Consider the following 21,086-nt stretch of genomic DNA (forward strand, 5'->3'; position numbering starts at 1 on the left):
CTCCCTCCCCTCCTCTCTCTTTTCCTCCTCCCCGCCCCTCCCCACTCTTCCCCTCCTCCCTCTCTCCCCTCCTCTCTCTTTTCCTCATCCCTCTTCCCTTTCTCTTTTCTTTCCTCCCCTTTCCATTCCTCCCGTTCCTCTACTTCTCCTCCTCTCTCCTCCCCTCTTCCTCCTCCATCCTCCCCCCTTCCCCCTCCCCTTTCCCCACCTTCCCCTCCCTTCTTCTCCTTCCTCCCCCCTCCCTCCCCTCCCCCTTCCTTTCTCCTTCTCCCTGTCCCCTCCCTTCCTCCTCTTTAAATCTGTAATTCATCAGGCCAGAGACTGGAGACACTATGGTATAGTGTAATTGAATTTGGAGTCAGGACAAGATTTGGCTACTAATCCACTATGTCAACTTGAGTAGATTACTTCACCTTTTAGCTTTCATTTTTCTTGATTTGCAAAGGAAGGGATTGAATTTACAAAATCACTTCTACCTCTATCCCCCTGAAAATAAGGTATTCAAAATTTTATCTTATTTTAAGGAGGAAGGGGAGTCTAAACATTCCTTTTGATCTTGGCTTCTTGTTCTGCAGGGAGCACGGTCCTCGGCCTCAGCTTCTGGATTGAAGCCTGGAGAAATAGAAAAACTGAGGAGTTTTATATCCTCAGTAATAGTTCGATAGAGACAAAATCCTTATTTTTATTCCTAAATTTTCCACTTTTTTCCGTCATGGTGTATGCTTCCCTCAGACTCTGGAATGTTGTCTTTTGAAAATGGGCAGGAATTGTAGTTCCTTTTCCATAATTTCCTTGAAAATTCTGGATCAATAGTCCCATTGTTTAGGATAAGGGGTGGCCTGATTCCTACAGAAATTGCACGTCTTTTTAGGTATGCAAAAGTTCCATTAAGTATGTATGAAGATTTAAGTGAATGTATGACACTTTTAAAACTACCTCCTATACTCTGTTCTTGGCCACGTATTATGACCATTTATAATAACAACTTAGTTCTCCAAATATTCTGTAGCACAGGTATTACAGACAACAAGAAATGTCCTATTCCCTGTATTCTCAACAATGATTTGTGACATTCCTTCTAGTCTCACCACGAAACTCTAAATAAGATTTCAGAAAGTGTTTCTTTAGGTTGGGACTATTTCCAGGCATCGGTTCATCTTCTCAGGTTTAATTAGCTGTGTGCCTGATACATGCCTTTCCTTAACACTGTTTATTTCTAATTCTTGAGATTAAAGCGTAGATTACATCTCCAGCTTATCTGTTGAAGTCATTAGTTCTTACAGACAGTGAGTAGAGGATGAGATATATAGGATTAAATACTATCTACCGGCTTTCAAAATAAAGGCCTGGTGGGATTCTCCTTGGCAAATGCTAATATTTAAATATGTCATTTGTCAATTGTTAACCCGAAGGAACATGGGGGTGACCGCTAGCTTCCTTTAAATAGTTGAATAATTACTTGTTTTCAAGATGACGGAAAAGAGCAAAAGGTTATGTCAACTCTGGCAGGTACATGCAAACAAAGGAGAGGTAAAAAGTCAAAGTCACTCATTTTTTGGTGCTTGTTTCTTTCCTGTGGAATATGGACCCACTGCTCAATTCCCTGCCAGGGTTTTTCTGGGAACACTCAGTGTCAGATCACATTTACATCTGCCACTTGCCACTGCAGCCACAGTCACCATCTGGGTCTAAGCCGCCATCATCACTGGCCGGGTCACTGCATTGGCTGCTCTGTAAATTCCCTGCTTCAAACCTTTAGTGCCCTTAGAATAATATCCAAATCCTTAGCAATTGTTCCAGGGCCGTGCATTATTTAAGCTTTCCTTTTAAAAGTCTTCCGTGACCCCTGGGCCTCCAAAGCACCTTGAGTTTACACTTCTGTTGAGTGTAATATGTCAACTGTAAACGTATCTCAGTGGAGATATCTTTGCAGTCTTTATGCATACTGCTAGGTTTAAGTGTATTAGAAGTACCTTCCCCAGATAACTGATCAATTAGTTTAAAAACTTGGTTAAGGTGGAGAATCAAAAATGATGATACAAGCATACCTTAAGTATTTTATATTTTCAGTGAAAGCACAAGTTTACATGGACACCTTTGGGTGTAGAGTGGAGGCATTTTCTTTGAAGATGGGGCCACCAACAGGAGTTATCTAGTGCATTTCTTGCAGAAACTCCCCTCTAAGTGCATTGTCTGCAATAACCAGTTTCCTTTTCTTTGAAGAGGGCCGAGATCTGTAGACATCTGTTAATCAATCTGACTGTAAAATACATTTATGTTCTTACAATTTCCCCCCAAACTCACATAGTCAACTATAGGAGCGGACTGTGTTCAGTGGATTTGATAGCAATTTTTAAAACAAACAATTCAACTCTTTCAAATCCTTAAAAGCATTCAACTTAGTTTTCAAAAAAAAGCTCTGGCTTTTTTTTTCCATTCATTTCTCACTTTAGCTCATCTTTAATCAGATATAGTCGTATAAATAGTTTTGACAACAAAAACAGCCGACCCTTAGTAAGCATATAACCCAACTGTTGGGAAGAGAAGTGGATGGGCACCCTGGAAAGCGGCCTGCCAGACACAGGTGCCCGTCCTACCACATGTGGGACACAGGTGGGCGCCTGACAGTGTCTTTTAAAGACAGGGTGGGGCCCACTGGCTAAGCGGTGTGCTGGGTGAGTGGAGGCTGGTAGAGAGCGTCTACTGCAAACATTTAAAGTAGACCATAGTTTATAAGCTGGTTTGGTACTTTTTCATATTTAAAATACTGAGAGCCTCAAAAAGTAGAAGTGGCTTGGTTCTCTTTCAGCCTCTGAAAAGCCTGTTCCCCGCCCTGTGTAAAAAGCCCCCGTCTACTTTCCCATTCACTCTCTCATCACGCTATTTTCTCATCACGCCATTTATTTTCTCTGTTGGACATGTCACCGTGAGGTGATCTCCTTTCATAATTTATGTCCTCGGTTACTTCCTGTAACTGGCCCCCTGACTCCCCTGGGACGTAAGCTCCACAGAGGTAAGGTCTTTGTTCTGTACTCCTGGTGTCCCCAGCACCCCGTGTGGTACCCCCATTACACAGAGCGGGCCCAGCTTTGAATAAAGAAATCAAAGCACCAAATAGCTTAGCAACTGCAACTCCTCCCCACATCTAAAAGACTATCGTTTTAAATCAGAGGAAGATGGCGTCGTCTGGTGTGCGAGTCCTTTCAATGTGACTAAGCAGTGCGGGGCTTCCTCACGATGTTCCTTGTCGTGAAAGGATTTGATAACTGTGCGCACTTCCTTTAGTTTATCTTTCAGAGTGCAAGACTGGGACTGGAAGGAGCTACAGGGGCACGACGTCCAAAACGAAAAACGGGGTTTCTTGTCAAAAATGGAGTGACACCTCTCCGCACATACCTAAGTAAGACTTCCTCTTTCATCTCTATGTTCACCTATTATGCTGAGAATGATTCCACCACTTCTGAACCAAACCAGAATATGTGAATAGGCAGGTACAAAGAGACCCTTAGTGATGTTGATGTAGGATGGTTCAGTTATTCATAGCATAAAAGCAGAACCTGGGGGCCACCTGGTGGTGTAAAGGTTAAGTTCGTGTGCTCTGATTCAACAGCCCGGGCTTTGCAGGTTTGAATCCCAGGCGCGGACCTAGCACCACTCGTCAGGCAGCACTGTGCTGGCATCCCACGTAAAATAGAGGAAGATAGGCACAGATGTTAGCCCAGTGACAAGCTTCCTCAAGCAAAAAGAGGAAGACTGGCAACAGAAGTTAGCTCAGGGCCAGGCTTCCTCACACACAAAAGCAGGAGATGGTTGCTTTTCATTCACTCTCGTGTAGCTACTTTTCTGGGAGACATAGGATATAGAAGGACAACTCATTAAAAAAATAATAATAAAACCATGAATTCTAGGCTGGGTCTAAGAAAAGGCCAAAGATGACTGTTGAAAACCAAATTAGTCTAAATCAAATGTACCAAGTTAGAGCTCCCACCACGTGTTCACCTCTGCGTTGTAGAACAAAATAATCAATCAAATATAAACGAAAAATAGATTGTCTTGCAACTTGCCTATATTTACTTTAGCGTCATTCTTTCCGTACTTTGCCCAATACGGTGTTAGGTGGCATTAAGTTCTCAGTAGCAATGCTTATCGAGTAGGAATTGGGTGTCTATTGCCGGGCCTCCCAAACAAATTGCCTTTATTGCATGCCTATGAGATGGACAGGTCTCATATTCCCAGGACCTTAAGGCTTGTAGAGGTAGAATGATTAAACAAAATGGCCAAATCATAGATTGTCAGAGGCCTTGGAGATAATCTAAGCCATCTCTACCCCAGCAGATGGGGAAACTGAGGTCATGAGAGAGTGCAATTTACCAAAAACAGGTACGTAAAAGAACCAGAAACAAAACCTGCCTTTTCAGACTCAAAGTCTTGGGGTTTTGCTCAAATTTGTTATCTCTACACAGCAACTTGTCTCTAGACCTGAAAATGAGCTTCACTCCCCATTTCCCGCCTCCCCCATGAATTCTGGCTGCATTTTGGAGAGAACACAGCATTTGCAGTCAGACAGATCTGACTTTAAATTTTTGAGATGCTACTTAACCCTTGTTCAAGCCTAGGGAAGTTTTCTTTGGCTTTACATTGCTACCCTTCAGTTTTCTCATCTAGAAAATCAGGATAATAACACCTTCCTGACAGGAGTTTTATTAAGACTAAATGAGAGAATGTGTGGAAAGATTTTAGTTAATGCCCAGCACATAGTTCACACAGGGAAAATGATATTAACTACTGTTATTTTTACAGAGAGAAGGGCAACTGACAAAAACAGGTGTTTGGAATGAATCAAGAATTCCGCAGGCTTTCGAGGCCTTTCTATTTCTACCGAGTGCAGAAAAACATTTTGGCTCTATTTCTAAGACTTGGCTGTAAATACAGTAATAATAGGAATATTTGCTACTGTGCTGAAATAGCCTAGGAATAGAGAAATTGAAAATCGGAGAACACACATGCTGCAGTGCAGAGCCAAATGCATTTGAGGGGCACACCTGGAACCTCAGATGGGAAATGGAGAGCATCTTGTTCTATGATGCTGATAACATGCTGATTTTAAAAATATAGTCAAAATGGTTCTTCTCCATCCTCCACAGATATTCCCCTGATAAGAATCCTTCAGAGGGGCTGGAAGAAAACTACTGCCGGAATCCGGACAATGATGAGAAGGGGCCCTGGTGTTACACCACAGATCCAGGGACCAGATTCGACTACTGCGACATTCCGGAATGTGAAGGTCAGGCTCTACAAAATGTTTTCCTATCTGCCCTTTAACTGTAAAGTAATTTGCTATAAAGCAATTTCCCACAGAGATATTAATAATCAATTAGTGCCATGTTTGGCAACATTGAGTAACATGTTCTCTTGGCAAGGACTGAAAATTTGCTCGGACCTCCATTACTGACCTGAATTATTTTTATTAAAATATTACTTCAACATGTACAAAGATAAAACTAGATACAGAGTCTAGATACAAATTTCTTATGCTTAAAGCTGTTGCACCGTATAAAGCCAAAAACAGATTTGCAATGAAATAGGTACAATAAAACCACAAAATCAATACGTTCAAGTAAACAATATTAATTTCATGTGGTATACTTTGTTGTTTCACTGAACCAAAGCAATGAATCCGTTTTTAAGTCAGCAATCCTTTATTTTAATAGACCAACCAATTTAATAGTGTGCTTCAAAGTCAATGCTGAAAAAATTAAAAACGTCTTGTTGAGAAAATGTTCATTTCATATTTCCTGGTACGTTTATTGGTGCAAAGGGAGAATGAATGAAGGTAGGATTTATGTAACAATGTGGGTAGTGTATGTACCGTGTGTGACAGCTCAGTTCTCCCATCGCTTGATCTGTTTCAACCATGGGGAACCTTTATTCGTATACTTTGTTATGAGGTCACTTGGCTCCTAATTGACATGAATGCATCATTTTTGTATCAAGTCTGCTTCTGTGTTCCTTATTACCTCATAAAAATTAAAGTCATAATATTATCCTGCTGCGCCATGCTATTTCAATAATTCCAAATCAAAGTTCCACTTTTTAAATAATATAAGAGCAAAAAACAGCCAGTCATGCTTCTCAATAATATAAAAAGAGAAGCGCTGTCATTTTAGGTGAATATGGTTCCCTACTGAGGTCCTGTTAGTTAGTATGGTGGAGTTGATCCTGACTCCCAGTGATGCTGTGTCCAGCAGAGTGGAACCCTGCCCGTTTTTTTGCGCCATCCTCTCACCTTCTGATGCTGTGCCAAACGATGCTCCGCTGCTGTTCACAGGGTTTTCACAACCAGTTTTTTGGAAGTGGGTGCCCCCAGTCCTTCTTCCTAGCATGTCTTAGTCTGGAAGCTCTGCTGAAACCTATCCCTCATGGGTGAGCCTGCTGGTATTTGAAATCCTGGTGGCATAGTTTTCAGCATCACAGCAACATGCAGCCACCACAGTATGACAACCGACAGATGGTGGTGTGGTTCCCTGACTAGGACGCAAACCCTGGCATGGTGAGGAGAGTGCGGAGAGGTCATGAGCACAAACAAAAACCCCAGCACTAAAATCCTGGCAGGGCACCAGCTTATTTGGCAGTCATCTGTATGATCAAAATAATTTCATAGGAAATTTTGAAGATCATTATTGAAATGAAGATAGAAAACATTTAAAAATCCTAGTAGAGAACTTACAGACTTCTGAGAATATGTTTACCCTCTTGCCCCCACCGTCCCACCCACCAAGGGCCAGTGCCTCCTAGTCTGAGGACAAGGCATTATGGAATTCCTGGATTTGGTTATGACTATAATAGTTGAGGGAGTGTTGACAAAATTTGCAGATTTTACCATTTGAAGGAGAGAATGACATTTTAGATTGTATTAGAAAATGGAGTCTTTATTGCCAATTTTATTACTAAGGGGTTATGGGAAAATACATATACACAAGTGGCAAGTGGTATTTGAAACATTTGTGGTGGGCTTCTAGTTTTTACCCTTTTTTGCTTCAGCCATTTCCATTTTATTCTTCGTTTTTTTCCTTCTTCTCTGTTCTGCCAGATGAATGTATGCATTGCAGCGGAGAAAATTATGAGGGCAAAATTTCCAAGACCATATCTGGACTTGAATGCCAGCCCTGGGCCTCTCAGAGCCCACATGCTCATGGATACATTCCTTCCAAGTAAGTCTCACTGGGAAAGAAACGAGATGCTCCCGACTCTGCGGCTCTCTGGGGCACTTCATTTTATTTAGATATTTTAGCATCCCTCAAGAAGTGAACACACCTGATGTTTTTGAATTTCCGAGTTTGCGTCTTCCCACATGACTGCAGGTGAAGTATACATACTTGCTACTCCAAATGTGGTCCATGAAAGAGTGATACCATCTGAGAGTTTGTTAGAAATGCTGAATCTCAGAGCCTCTGGCATTATAACCAGATTCCAAGCTTATTCGGAGGCGCATTAAGATTTGAGAAATACGGACACATCTCACTTCTGGATTTTCCAAATATTTCCCTCTTCTCTTTATTCCTTTCCTTTTCCTTCATGCCAGTGAGACTCAAGGCTTCCTAACCTGTGATCTATGGAGGGGCTATAGGGGTTTTGTGAGTTCCTCAACGTTTTATGTGTATTTATATCAATGCATTTTTTCTGGGGCGAGGATTCCTGACCTCCACCAGATTTTCACAGGGGATCATGAATTTAAAATAGGAATAAGAGTCCCTGATCTGGAAAATAATGATGATTCCTAAAGTAGGGTTTTTCTGGGGTTTCTATTTCACATTAATTGTACTGGAAAACACCTTCCATTTCTGTAGCTGCGTCTGGTCTTTTTCTTCGTTCTATGGTGACCGAAGGATGAAAATGGGTTTTATAAAAACTTCTAAAAAATGGGACTAAGCCATAGATTTCACTGTGAAAACAGCTCCTCTGATTTTCTTTACCTCCTAGCTATTCCAAATAGCTAGCTTAGAACACAGCCGTTACCATTTTTCTTCGAAGAAGAAATATGGTAAGGACCTTAGGCACAGAACTGGGTCAATGCACTTTTAGGAAATCAGAAGAGGATTGCTTAAGCCACTGCTGGTTGCTCTGTCCATCCTGACGAAGCACTTACCACCTTAGACAGGGATGTGAAATAAGTGCAGAGGGCCACAAGGCTTGCACGCATCTCACGCTCTTAGCCACGAGGTCCCTCCTGAGGGGCTCACTGGCCTGTACTATTCGGCCATGTGCTCACAGAAACACAGCTTATCCCTCTCAGTTTCTATAAGCTTAAAAGCTGGCAGGACCAGAACCTGGTAGACCAGAAGGTCCATTCCTTTAAGCTACGAAGATACCAACATCTTGATTATACTGTGTACTAGATGACGATCTCTAGTCAGTGAGTACCTTGTGTTTTAAAAATTGCTATTATTTGCAGCTAAATAACTGGAGTTTTCCAATACCAATTTTCCCGATGGCCAAAACAATAAAGTTACTGATCTTGTTCTGCGACTTTTGCACATGTAAACTGTTAGAAACACACTCCTTAGAATACTGAGCTCACTTTATTTATGACATTGTCATCTCTTTGAGGACAGCCTTGATCCAGTCACTTCCCTGGGTGCCTGCCTGTGCCGAGCACACAACAGGCGCTCCAGGTTTGCTCATCTGAAATGATGCTCATCCGTGAATGTAAATGTTGGGTGCTATTACAACTCTTCTTGCCTGTTCAGATTTCCGAACAAGAACCTGAGGATGAATTACTGTCGTAACCCTGATGGGGAGCCCCGCCCGTGGTGTTTCACCATGGATCCCGACAAACGCTGGGAATTCTGTGACATCCCGCGCTGTTGTAAGTATGGCTCATACCCAGTCCTCAGGGATCTTTACCTGTTCTGCCCTTGGAATCAAGAAAAAACCATGTGTCAGTGCCTGAGTGCTGTGCCTTAAAAGTGCCTGACACCTGTGGGAAGGGATTGCTCTTTTAAAATCATTTATTGGTCACTGGAGGTAATTGATCAGAGCATCCATTTATCTTTTTTTTTTTTTCCCCTAGCAAAGACTTCTGCCTCCTCTGAGTTCAGTTGAATGCGGTCTCTTGGGAGGTCTCTGTGATATTCTACTTTTTCCTAGCACTAAAGGGAAGTCAGATCCATGCTTTCTGGCAAGTGAATTTCATGAAGAGCCAGAGTTCTTTCTAATTGTTGCTTTGTAAACAGAGAGGTGTCTGGACACCCAGTTTCTCAGGGTGTCCAACTTGTGAGGGAGCCGTGGGAGAAGAGTGTTCACGGGGAGGAGGTGAAATGGCAGACCTAGCAGGAATGACTTGGAAGAAACGATTTTATAGTATTTTCCTCCTATGAGAATTTGAAGCAAGGGACTAAGTGTTTAGACAAAGACAGTCATCAAACGTTGAAAAGGACCCAGCGAGCCTTGAGAGCCAGCTTCCTCTTCTTTGCTCTGACCATCATCCTTCAAGACCCTGAAGTTCCTCAGAGACTCTCCTCCTTTATGAACACTGGTATCTCTTTTGTGATCTTCTTTTTTCCTTCCCATGAATTTCTTGATTCCTGGATGTGCAGCCTTTTGTTTGGGGACATTTCTGGCCTTCTTTCCATGGACTCTCTCTGTTGTTTGGCTTTACGGACTATTGCGTGTCCTTCAGTTGTGTTTCCTTGGTGAATAATCTATTCTTCACAATGCAAATTGGATTGTTGGTATATGTGAGGATTCAGGGTGGAGGGTGGCCCAGGTTGATTTTTACTGTGTATGACGACCTGAGCAAAGAGAATATAGAAAGAAGCATCTACTCTATGGCTCTTGTCCCTGGAGGAGTTCCTCCTGAGATGGACTGCAGATGTAGATTCTACTCAGACTTAGATTCTTCTGGAAATAAGAAACAATTTTCAAGAGCCAAAGTCCGAGACAGGATGAGCAGAAGACAGTCTGATGATCCGTGTATCCGTCCCCCCATCATCTATCTGTGACTCTTTCTTAAAAAATTCATGGTAGTTTATTTTCCCCATTCAAGCAACACCCCCACCATCTTCTGGTCCAACATATCAGTGTTTGAAGGGAAGAGGTGAAAACTATCGAGGGAGAGTGTCCGTCACCCAATCTGGGCTTACCTGTCAGCGCTGGAGTGAGCAGACCCCTCACAAACACAACAGGACCCCGGACAACTTTCCTTGCAAGTAAGTCCCACTCTGGTCTCCTTCCCCGTCTGCTGCTATGGAATGTGAAATCCCATTGATTTCACCTTAGTTTTTGTTACTATAGGAATCTTGAGTTAAAGTATTCTGGAATGAAAACTGATCAAGTCATATCTGATCAAGTCATAACTGATCAAGTCATAAGCAGGGGAAGGGAAATTTAGTGCTGAGTTTCCTTTTACATTGATTCTCCAAGTGTGGTTTCCCCAGACTAGCGGCATCAGCATCGGCAGCAATTTGTTAGAAATGCAAATTCTTGAACCCTACTCAGATCTACTAAACCAGAAACAAAGAGTGGGTCCCAGGCATATGTTTTGATAAGGTTTCTACTAAATGCACAGTAAGGTTTGAGAACACTTAAATTCCAAGGCTGTAAACTGAAATTCCATGGCTAGCATGTATCCTTTTTGAAGCAGGAAGAGTGTGGAAAATACCCATTGGGTTTTCAGCATATAGCACAGTGCCCAACACGTAATAAAAGACCTATTGCGCTTGATTCTACAGAGCCAAGGAATCTATTTCAACCCTTTACCCAAGAGAAGCATCTGTGCCATAATTCTATAGAATCCTATAGAATTCCACGTGTTATTCAGTTTGTGTAATTCTAGAGAACTACTTGGATACGTATCCAGTATCACCATTGACCAGCATGCGAGCGCTTTGTTATTTACTCAGCCTTTTTGGAAAGCTACACTCACAACCACTTCTTTTTCAGAAATTTGGATGAAAACTACTGTCGTAACCCTGATGGAGAAACGGCTCCGTGGTGCTATACAACCAGCAGTGAAACGAGGTGGGAATACTGCAATATACCGTCCTGTACGTCCTCACCAGTACCCACAGAAATTACGGATGCTTCAGGTAAGGGGAATGAGAGCTTGCTGAGGGCCCCAGTGCTCTCTGTTTTTTTCTACCCCAGTGACACCACTGTATACAGAAGCTTTGATCGTACTTTAATTCTGTTCTGGTCAGAGAACATACTCTATGCTTTCAACTGTTTTAGATTCATTGAAGTTTGTTTTATGGCTCCGATACGGTCATTCTGGTGACTATTCCGAATCTTCACTAGTTTTCTATCTCTTGTTCTATTGATTACTAAGAGATGAATGGTGATGTCTCCAACTTGAGCTGTGAATTCCTCTATTTCTTTTTGGTTTTATGTTTGCTTTATATGCTCTGGAGCTCTTAGTTAGGTACATAGACGCTTAAGATTATGTCTTCTTGAAGACACAACCCCTTTGTCATGATGTAATGTCCCTCCTTATCTCTGGAAATAGTCCTTATTCTAAAGTCTCCTTTTGAGGATATGAATACTGCCATTACAGTTCTATTTTCACTAATGTTTGTATGATTTATCTATTTTTCCCAGTCTTTTAACTGAGACGTTTAGACAATTTACATTTAATATAATTATTAATGTGGTTGGATTTAAATCTACCATCAAGCTAGTTATTTCTATTTGTCCTATTTGAATTTTGTTCCTTTTTTCACCTTTTTCTGCCTTTGTTTGCACTATTATTTTGATTGTCTTTTGTCACCACTATTTGCTTATTAAACCAATTTTTAGTGTGTTTAGTATGTTTCTAATGTTTATAATATACATCTTTAACGTATCACATTCCACCTTCAAATAATATTGTTTTACTTGATGTATAATGTAAGAACCTTATAACATTGTACTTCGATTTCCTCCCTTCCAAAATATTGTTTATTGTTCTCAAAGAGCTTACTTTTATTGTTATAAATCTCACAATACATTGATACCATTTTTGCCCCATTTAGTCATGTTTTAAAGTGGATTGTAAATATAAAAAATCTTTATGTTTACTTTTATTTATTTATTTATTTTTGCCATTTCTAGTACTCTTCATTTCTTTCTGTAGATTCATATTTCCATCTGGTATCGTATTCTTTCTGTAAAAAAAAGTTAACTTTTAACATTTCTTGTAGTACAGGTCTGCTGGTGAAGAAATGTTTCAGCTTTTGTATGTCTGGAAAAATCTTTATTTTGCCCACAGTTTTAAAGAATAATTTTGTTGGGTTTATAATTCTGGGCTGATAATTTTTTTCCTTTTAAAAGGAATCACCTTTTAAAAGTATCACTACTTTAAAGATATTAACGGTTAGTTTCTGTTTTCAATAGTTTATGACTGGAAATCTTATTTTTGTTTCTCTGTATTTAATATTTTTTCCCCTCTGCCTGTCTTTAAGACTTTGTCTCCTCTTTGGTTTTTGGCAGTTTGATTTTGGTGTGTCTACATGTGTTTGCATGTTTGTTTGTTTATTTGTTGGTATTTATCCTGATTGAAGTTCTCTGAGCTTCTCATTTTTGTGGATTGTTGATTTTCACTACTTTTGTAAAATTATCAGCCGTTACTGCCCAAATATTTCTTTTCCCCTACTCTCATCTCTCTATTTTCCTTTTTTGGACTCCAGTTACCCAAAGGTTGGGCCATTTCATATTGTTTCAAATCTCTTATATGCCTGTTCTGCTTTTTTGCCCCACTCTTTTTTTCTCTTTGTGTGTCAGTTTGGATCATGTTTATTAATCTACTTTCAAGTTCCTTCATTCTTTCCTCAGTTGTGTCTGATCTGCTGATCATCCCATCAAAGGAATTCTTCATCTCTGATGTCAAGGTTTTTATTTCTAGCATTTGCATTTTATTCTATTTTTGTTTCCCCATCTGCTGAAATTCTCCATCTATCCACGCATATTGTTCACCTTTGCTACAAGATCCTTTAACATAGTAGTCATAGTTTTCTCACAACCTCAATCTGATAGTCTCTGCATCTCTGTTTGTCTGGCTCCAAGTCATCTTTGAGTCTGGCTCTGTTGATTGCCTTATCACTCTCCCTGGCTTTTTTGGTGTGTCTTGTAATTTTTCATCAAATGCTGGTCATTTTTTGTAGAAGAAGAAGAATTGTTTGTACTTTGAAATAGACATGATTCTTCTTTTGTCAGTATGTTGTGTGGGTAATTGAATCCATATAGTCAGCAGATGAACTGAATTTGGGTTTTATTGTTACTGCTTTTATTATCTTAAGTGGACCACAGGTTTCAAATTTCTCTGGTGATGGGCTGCTGTTACCTTGTGCTAGGAGTAGGGTCCGGGGTGCTGAAGAGTTTTCTCAGTATTTCTAATCCACTCCCAATTTTTAGCAGTCACTGCATACCTGCATCACAGAGGGGGACACTCTATGCTATTAACTAGACCCTAGTGATATACTGCTGTTTCTTCTTACTAATGCTAAGCTTTTGGTGAAGATGGACAGTCTCTGTCTTCCTGGTCTACCTCTAATCTTAGACTAGCTCCAGCAGCTTAGGGCTTTGGCTTTGTATAAGAGTCTGGGTAAACATGTAAGGGATTCACGTCTCCCCCCACTGACAGTCAATCACCACCTGCAGCCTGCACCCCTGAATGTGTCTACCTTTGGTCTCCTGCCCAATTGCATGAACACCCACTGGAGAACCATAAAAAAGAGCTTGCACATGAATGCAATTTTCAATTATAAGTACTCTGACTTGCTTATTTTCCCCTGAGTTTTAAATGAAATACTCACCAAAAAAGTTAGGCCATTAAAGTTCGAGAATGTTATCTTTTTCTTTTTTTTAGAAAAAAGCCTTTTTGGAGGAGGACTGGGGAATCATTATGGTATACATTTGCAATTGTCTTACAGTATCCTTCGTAAGAGAACTGGCCACTCTCTCTCTCTCTTTTCTTTTTAAATTAGCATGCATCTTCCTTAGCCCAATACTGTAAGATTCAGCCTCGCTCATTCTGGATCTATTCTCTTTGCATGTCCATCTACTTGCCAATATGGAAAAGGGAACAGTGTTAATTCCCAGAAACTACTGTTCTGTTTGTGTCGTAAATTGCTTCGCTTATTTCTCTGTTCTAGTCATTATTCACTGATTTCTTCTATTTTAATTTCAGAACCACCTGAACAAACTCCTGTGGTCCAAGACTGCTACCAGGGCAATGGAGAGAGTTATCGAGGCACATCCTCCATCACTGTCACAGGAAAGAAATGTCAATCTTGGTCATCCATGACACCACACTGGCATCAGAAGACTCCAGAAAAGTACCCAAATGCGTATGTCTTTGATTTTTAACCATAAGAGGAGAAACAGGGGCAGGCCCCCTAGCCACGTTGTTAAGTTCATGTTCGCTGCTTTGGCAGCCTAGGGTTTTGATGGTTCAAATCCTGGATGTGGACATGGCACTGCTCATCAGGCCATGATGAGGCGGCATCCCACATAGCACAACCAGAAGCACTCACAACTAGAATACACAACTATGTACTGGGAGGCTTTGGGGAGAAAAAAATGAAAAAAAGAGGAACAACAGCCAACTTAAATTTCTGTTAGAAGGGCCATGTTTTTAAGTTAACTTCTTAGGACCAAACTTCTCTTGGCTCCAGAACGTGAGGCAAAACATCTCAGGCACCTTACTTTTTAGCAAAAGTTGTGAAAGAAGAGAAGTTAGAGGCTGGCTATCTTTCCTGAGTAGTTTTGTGGGAGCAAGGGGTATATATGGAGGTGTCAAGTTCACACTCCTGGAAAGCTCAGGAAAACAAATGACCAAAAGCTTAGAAACAGTACCATTCCATAACACCTGTTGAAGATCAATGACATCTTTCAACTATGGAATTTTTACATTCCAACCTCCAGTCCCCAAAGTCCAGTTTGTGTTTGTCATTGAGTCCCAGTGTATATCACCTGATGTGTACATGTCAGGTCCTGAGCACTAGTAGTCTGAAGGGATATGAGGTGCCATGAAGAGCAAAAGCAGGAAGGCAGATGAGAGTCAGGAACTAAACAGGTACTGATAAGCAAAATGGGCAGGTGGATAGACAAAAGATGAGGTCTGACCAGACCAGCCTTTCTCCCATAAATGGCTATAAAACATATGGAAGAACTTTCCACACAATGGACAACAGGCAGCACAAGACTGAGACTTTTAGAAAGGGAAATAAATTAGATCCATCCCAGAGTTACCCTAGCTTTCTTCCTGGAGACACTTCCTGGACTGCAGTGCAAGGAGACGGAGGCAGAGAAGACCACAGCAGTCTTGTTGAATGCAGGAGACAGAGACTGGAGTTGGAATTACTGAGGCAGCTGGATTTTGTAGGCTGGGTAATAATGAGAAAGATATGTACAGAGAAGGAGCTCCAGAAATACGCATAGAGTTGTCCTTAAGTCTTTGACTGAATATAAAGTTGCATATGGACAGGGAGAGATTCCACAGTTAGTCTGACAAGGAACAACTACTGGGGAAAGAACAACCACAGGGAGTGATGAGATAACTGGAGACTACAGAAGTCACTTAGCACTGGGAAATTCTTGTCCAGGGACTTGAGATTCTGAGAAGCCAAAGAAGAGAGACGTCATGGGACACCTTGGGTACTCAGTAGAGACTCCAGAAAAGTCACACTTCAGGAGTAGGATTAATGTATTCCTAGAATAAAGGCCACTCTAGAAACACTCTAGCAATGCTTAAAAGCAATCCTAAAAGGGTCAAAATGATCTCCAAGTAAATTAACTGCCTTCCAGAAGAAAACTCAACACTCTTGAGAGGAAAACAACAAAATCAAGTCACTCAGTAATGTGACATCTACAATGTCTGGCATAAATTTGAAAATTACTAGACATATAAAGATTGTTTAATGGGATCCGTAACTAGGAGAGAAATCAGTCAATACAAACAGACCCAGAAATGATGGAATTAGCACACAAAACTTTTAGAAGATATTATAATTGTGTTCAAGGATTTAAAGGAAAATCTGAACATTAAAGAAAGAAAGGGATAATCTAAATAGAAAGGAAAACTATACAAGAGGCCAACGGAAAAGAAAGAACTAAAAAATTATTTATCTTAAATGAAAAATTCACTGGATAGCCATCAGGTTAGACATTACAGAAGAAAAGGTTAACTTGAAAATAATGCAAACTGCAGCATGAAGGAAAAGCAAAAGGCTGAAAAAAACAATCAACAGATCTTCAAAGGCCTATAGAAAAATATCAAAAGGTCTAACATACATTTAAATCAAGTCCAAGAAGGAGAAGAGAGAGATATTGGGATGGAAAAACATGCTTAAACCAATGATGGATGAAATTTTTCCAGATTTGAGGAAAATTATAAATTCACAGATTCAAGAAGCTCAGTGAACTATAAATAGAATTTTTAAAAAATTAATTTGCTTTTTTATTGTAGTAAAATATGCATAACAAAAACTTTACCATTTTAGCCATTTTTAAGCATACAGTTCAGCGGCATTAACTATATTCACGTGGTTGTGCAACCATCACTGCCATCGTCTCCAGAAGCTTTTCATCCTAAGTAGAATTTTTAAAAAGTAAAACAGCATGATTTACTTAGGTGCATCATAGTTAAATTCTTAAAGCCAAAGACAAAGAGAAAAATCTTATAAGAAGCCATAGAAAAAGGACACATTTACAGGGCAGAACAGTGATAAGACTGACTAATGTCTTCTCATCAGAAACTATGCAAACCAGAAAACAGTGGAATGACATTTTTAAATGATAAAAATTTTAAAAAAGCCATCAAACTAGAACTATATATTCAGCTAAAATATCCTTTGAAAATGAATGCTAAATAGAGAGATATTCCTTCTTCCCCCCAAAACATTTGAATATTTTACCAGTAGTAAAAAATGTTAAAGAAAGGTATTTAGGGAGAAGTAAGCTAATATCAGATGGAAACTTGAATCTCTATTAAGTGTTGAAGAACGCTGGAAATGATAAATATAAATGTAAATGTAAAATATTTATATTTATCTCATTTCCTAAGAAGATGATTTTGCTTGAAGTGAAATGATAATGATGTATTCTTATTTTAATATATGTAAAGTAAAATTATGAAAACAATAGCATAAATAATATAGGAGAGAGGTGTAAGTATACTGTTGTAATTTTCTTATGTTATCCATGATACTACATAATATTGATACATGATTGAATATGATAGATTAAAGACGGATATTGTAAATCCTAGAATAATGCTGAAAATTCAAACTCAGAGGAGTAGATAATAACAATATTCAATTAATCCAAAAGAAAGGAGGAAAGGAGGAAAAAAGAATTAAAGAGGTATGGTGCAAACAGAAAATAAATAGCCTGATGGTAGACTTAAACCCAACCACATTAATAAGCATATTAAATGTAAAAGGACTAAATATTGCAATTAAAAGGCAGAGAACGTTGCGTTGAATAAAACCCCAAACCCAATTATGATCTCCATACAATAGATTCTCTTTAAATATGAAGACATAGGTGAAAAATCAAAAGATGGAAAATGATAGACCAAGAAAACGCTAATGAAAAGAAAGCTAGTGTAGTCGTTAATTTGCAGACAAAGTAGATTTCAGGACAAGAAATAATACCAGAGATAAAAAGGACATTTTAAAGTAAAAAGGGTTAACAATGCTGAATGTTTTGCACCCTAATAATAGAGCATCAGATATATGAAACAAAAAGGGACAGAAGTAAAGAGAGAAGTAAATAAGTCCACAATTATAGTTGGAGATTTCCTCACTTCTCTCTCTTAGTCATAAATCCTCCCAAAACAAATTATAGTAGAACAAGTAGACAAAAAATTCAGAAAGGATATAGAAGTTTTAGAGGAAAATTATGAAGCAATTTAACACTATGCTCAGCTACAGAATACACATTCAAGTGCACATGGAGTACTCACCAAGGTCTACTGTATGCTTGGACTTAAAACAAGTCTTGATAAATTTAAAAGCATTAAAATATGGAGATGTTTCTGACTACAGCAGAATTAAATGAGATATAAATAATAAAAAAAATTAGGAAATTCTCAAATATTTGGAAATTAAAAAAACACATTTCTAAATAACCTAAGTCAAAGAAAAAATTATAAATGCATTTAGAAATATTTTGATCTGAATATTAATAAAAACATGGTATATCAAAACTTGTGGGATGCAGCTAATGTTTTTAGGGTTTTATAGCTTTAAGTGTTCTTATTAGAAAGTAGACACATTTACAAGTCAATGATTTAACCAGAAGTTCTCAAAGTGTGGTCTGGGCAGACTTATGGATTCCTGGGAACCCTTCAGGGAGTCTGTGAGGTTAAAACTCTTTCAATTAGAAAATATATATTTTATTTTCCCCTTTCGCTTTTGTTTTCTCACAAGCGTCCAGTAGAGTTTTCCAAAGACTAGATAATGCGAAATGACATCATCTTTCTGACAACTAATGAAATATGTTATTGAGTGTTCTTGTGTGCTAAAAAATTCTCAGTTTTAATTCTAACACAGTAAGTGTACAAAATATATACCACAAAAACTAAAGCTCTTCAGGTTCCTGATCCTTTTTAAGAGTGTAAAAGGTTCCTGAGACCCAAAATTTTGAGAACTGTCCATCTAACATAACAACGTAAGAATCTAGAAAATGAAAAGCAAATACAACCCAAAGTAAGCAGAAAGGAGGAAATAATAAAAATCAATGGTAAAGAAAATAGACAATTGAGTAAATCAATGAGACAAAAAGTTGGTTCTTTGAAAAGATCAATATAATTGATAAATCTCTGGCTAAACTCATCATGAATAAAGGAGAGAACACAATTGTCAACATCAGGAATAAAAGAGAAGCCATCACTATAGAATCCTACAGATATTAAAAGATAATAAAGTATTAAGAACAACTTTATGTTAATAAATTCAACAACTTAAATAAAATGGAATAATTCCTTGGAAGGGAGGAAAGAAACAAGTAAGTTAGACACTGAATAAATGGAATTTTTAAGTAGTCTGATATCTATTAAAGAAAAAATATGTTTTTTAAATAAAAAAACTTCCCACAGAGAAAACTCCAGGCTTAGGATGCACTGGTAGATTTTCTCAAATATTTAAGGAGAAAATAATACCAATCTTTTACTATCTCTTGCAGAAAATAAAGGAGGAAACGTAACTCAGTTTGTGAGCCTTAAAAAAATGCGATGCAAAAAGTAGACAAGGATATTGCAAGAAACTACAGAACATTATCTGTTGTGAATATAGACAAAAAGGCAGCAAAAAATTAGTAAATTGAATTTATGAAAAGTATGTAGCATGATAAACAAATGGGGCTTCTCTCCAAGAATGTAAGGTTAGTTTAACATTTGCAAAACAATCAACGTAAATCAACATGTTAATAGAATAAAAGTGATATATCGTGTGATTATATCAAAAGATGTTGAAAAAACATTAGACAAAATTCAACACTCATCCATGATAAGAAGTCTGAGCAAACTAGGAACAGAAGGGAACTTCGTCAACTTGATCAAGGCCATCTGCAAAAAGCCCCCAACTCTCATCGTATTAATGGCGAAAGATTAATGCTTTCTCTATAAGATTAGGAACAAGGAAAAGAAATAAAGGGCCTAAAGTTTGGAAAGGAATAAGTAAATCTTTCTTTATTCACAGAAAACTAGATTAATGAATGCAGAGAATCCTAAGTATTAATAGGTGAATTTTGCAAGGTCAACAGATACAAAAGTATATACAAAGTCAACATACAAAAATTGTATTTCTATACACCAGCAGTGACCAATTGGAAAATTAAAATTTAAAGACAATATCATTGACGATAGTACCAAAAACAAAATAGTTAGTGATAAATTTGACAAAATATGTATAATAAGAACTGTATGCTGCAAACTATAAAATTTTGCTGAGAAAAATTGAAAAGATCTAAATAAACATATGCTACGTTTATGAATTAAAAGACTCAATACCATTTCTCACCGAATTAATCTTTGGATCCAATCTATATCCAAGAAAAATTCCTGCAGCCATTTTTTTCTTTTTTTTTGGAAAAAGAGACACAATGTATACGGGAAGGACCTAGACTCACCAGAACAATCTATAAAAGAAGAACAAAGTTGGAAGACTTACGCATTCTGACTCAAAGGCTTGTTCTAAAAGCGCAGTAGTCAAGGCAGTGGCACTGGTAAAAGGTCTACAAATAGAGAAAAAAGTCCAGAAACAAACCCTCATATATATGTCAACTGATTTTCAATATAGATGGCAAAACAATTTAATGGGAAAAGGAAATGTTTTCTGAACTGGTTCTGGAACAACTGGATATCCATACAGAAAAAAACCCCCACAAAAAACCCCAAAACCCTGACTCTTATCTCCTAGCACAAATTAATTTGAGAAAACTCTTAGACCTAAAAGTAGAAGCTAAAACTAAAGCTGAAATATAAAGCTTCTAGGAAAGAACATTAAGAGAAGATTTTCACAACCTTGGAGAAGGCAAAAAATTTTTAGACAGGACCTAAAAAGCAGTATAAAAGAAAAAATGTATTATTTAGATTTTAACAAAATGAAAACTTCTACTCACCAAAAATCATTGTTAAGAAAATAGATAAATCACAGATTGGGAGAAAAATATTCTCAATCAATATATCTGACAAATGGCTTATATCCAGAATATATAAATATTTCTCCCACTCACTAGTAAGAAGAAAAACAACTTAATAAAAATGTCAATAGATATTCCACAGGGGAAGATATCCAAATGGCCATTAAGTGCCAAAAAAATGTTCAATATCTTAGCAAAATGGTACCACCACTTTGGAAATCAGTCTGATGGTTTCTTAGAAAGTTAAATGTGCATCTACCCTACAAACCTTTATTCTATTCCTGACTATTTACTCAAGAGAAATGAAAACATAAGTCCACAAAAAGATCTACCAGAATATTCATAGCAACTTTATTCATAATAGCCCCAAACTGGAAACCTCTTCAATGCTCATCAATAAGAAAATGAATCGATAATTGATGGTATATTCATACAGTGGGATAGGTACTATTCAGCAATAAAAAGGA

At 38.4% G+C, this 21,086-nt stretch overlaps 1 protein-coding gene across 2 annotated transcripts in view; it reads left to right on the plus strand.

The window, feature by feature from the left end:
- The window catches only part of LOC124244195 (plasminogen-like), a 56,286-nt gene that overhangs the window by 15,991 nt on the left and 19,209 nt on the right, over nt 1-21,086 (plus strand). For both annotated transcript variants that reach the window (XM_046670637.1, XM_046670638.1), the window contains exons 5-11: nt 3,286-3,400; nt 5,145-5,284; nt 7,091-7,211; nt 8,748-8,866; nt 10,046-10,208; nt 10,942-11,087; nt 14,162-14,321. In XM_046670637.1, coding sequence (XP_046526593.1) covers nt 3,286-3,400; nt 5,145-5,284; nt 7,091-7,211; nt 8,748-8,866; nt 10,046-10,208; nt 10,942-11,087; nt 14,162-14,321 — 964 coding nt within the window. The remainder of the gene's footprint in view (nt 1-3,285; nt 3,401-5,144; nt 5,285-7,090; nt 7,212-8,747; nt 8,867-10,045; nt 10,209-10,941; nt 11,088-14,161; nt 14,322-21,086) is intronic.

This window comes from Equus quagga, chromosome 8 (assembly GCF_021613505.1).
Source record: "Equus quagga isolate Etosha38 chromosome 8, UCLA_HA_Equagga_1.0, whole genome shotgun sequence".
NCBI classification, from domain to species: domain Eukaryota; kingdom Metazoa; phylum Chordata; class Mammalia; order Perissodactyla; family Equidae; genus Equus; species Equus quagga.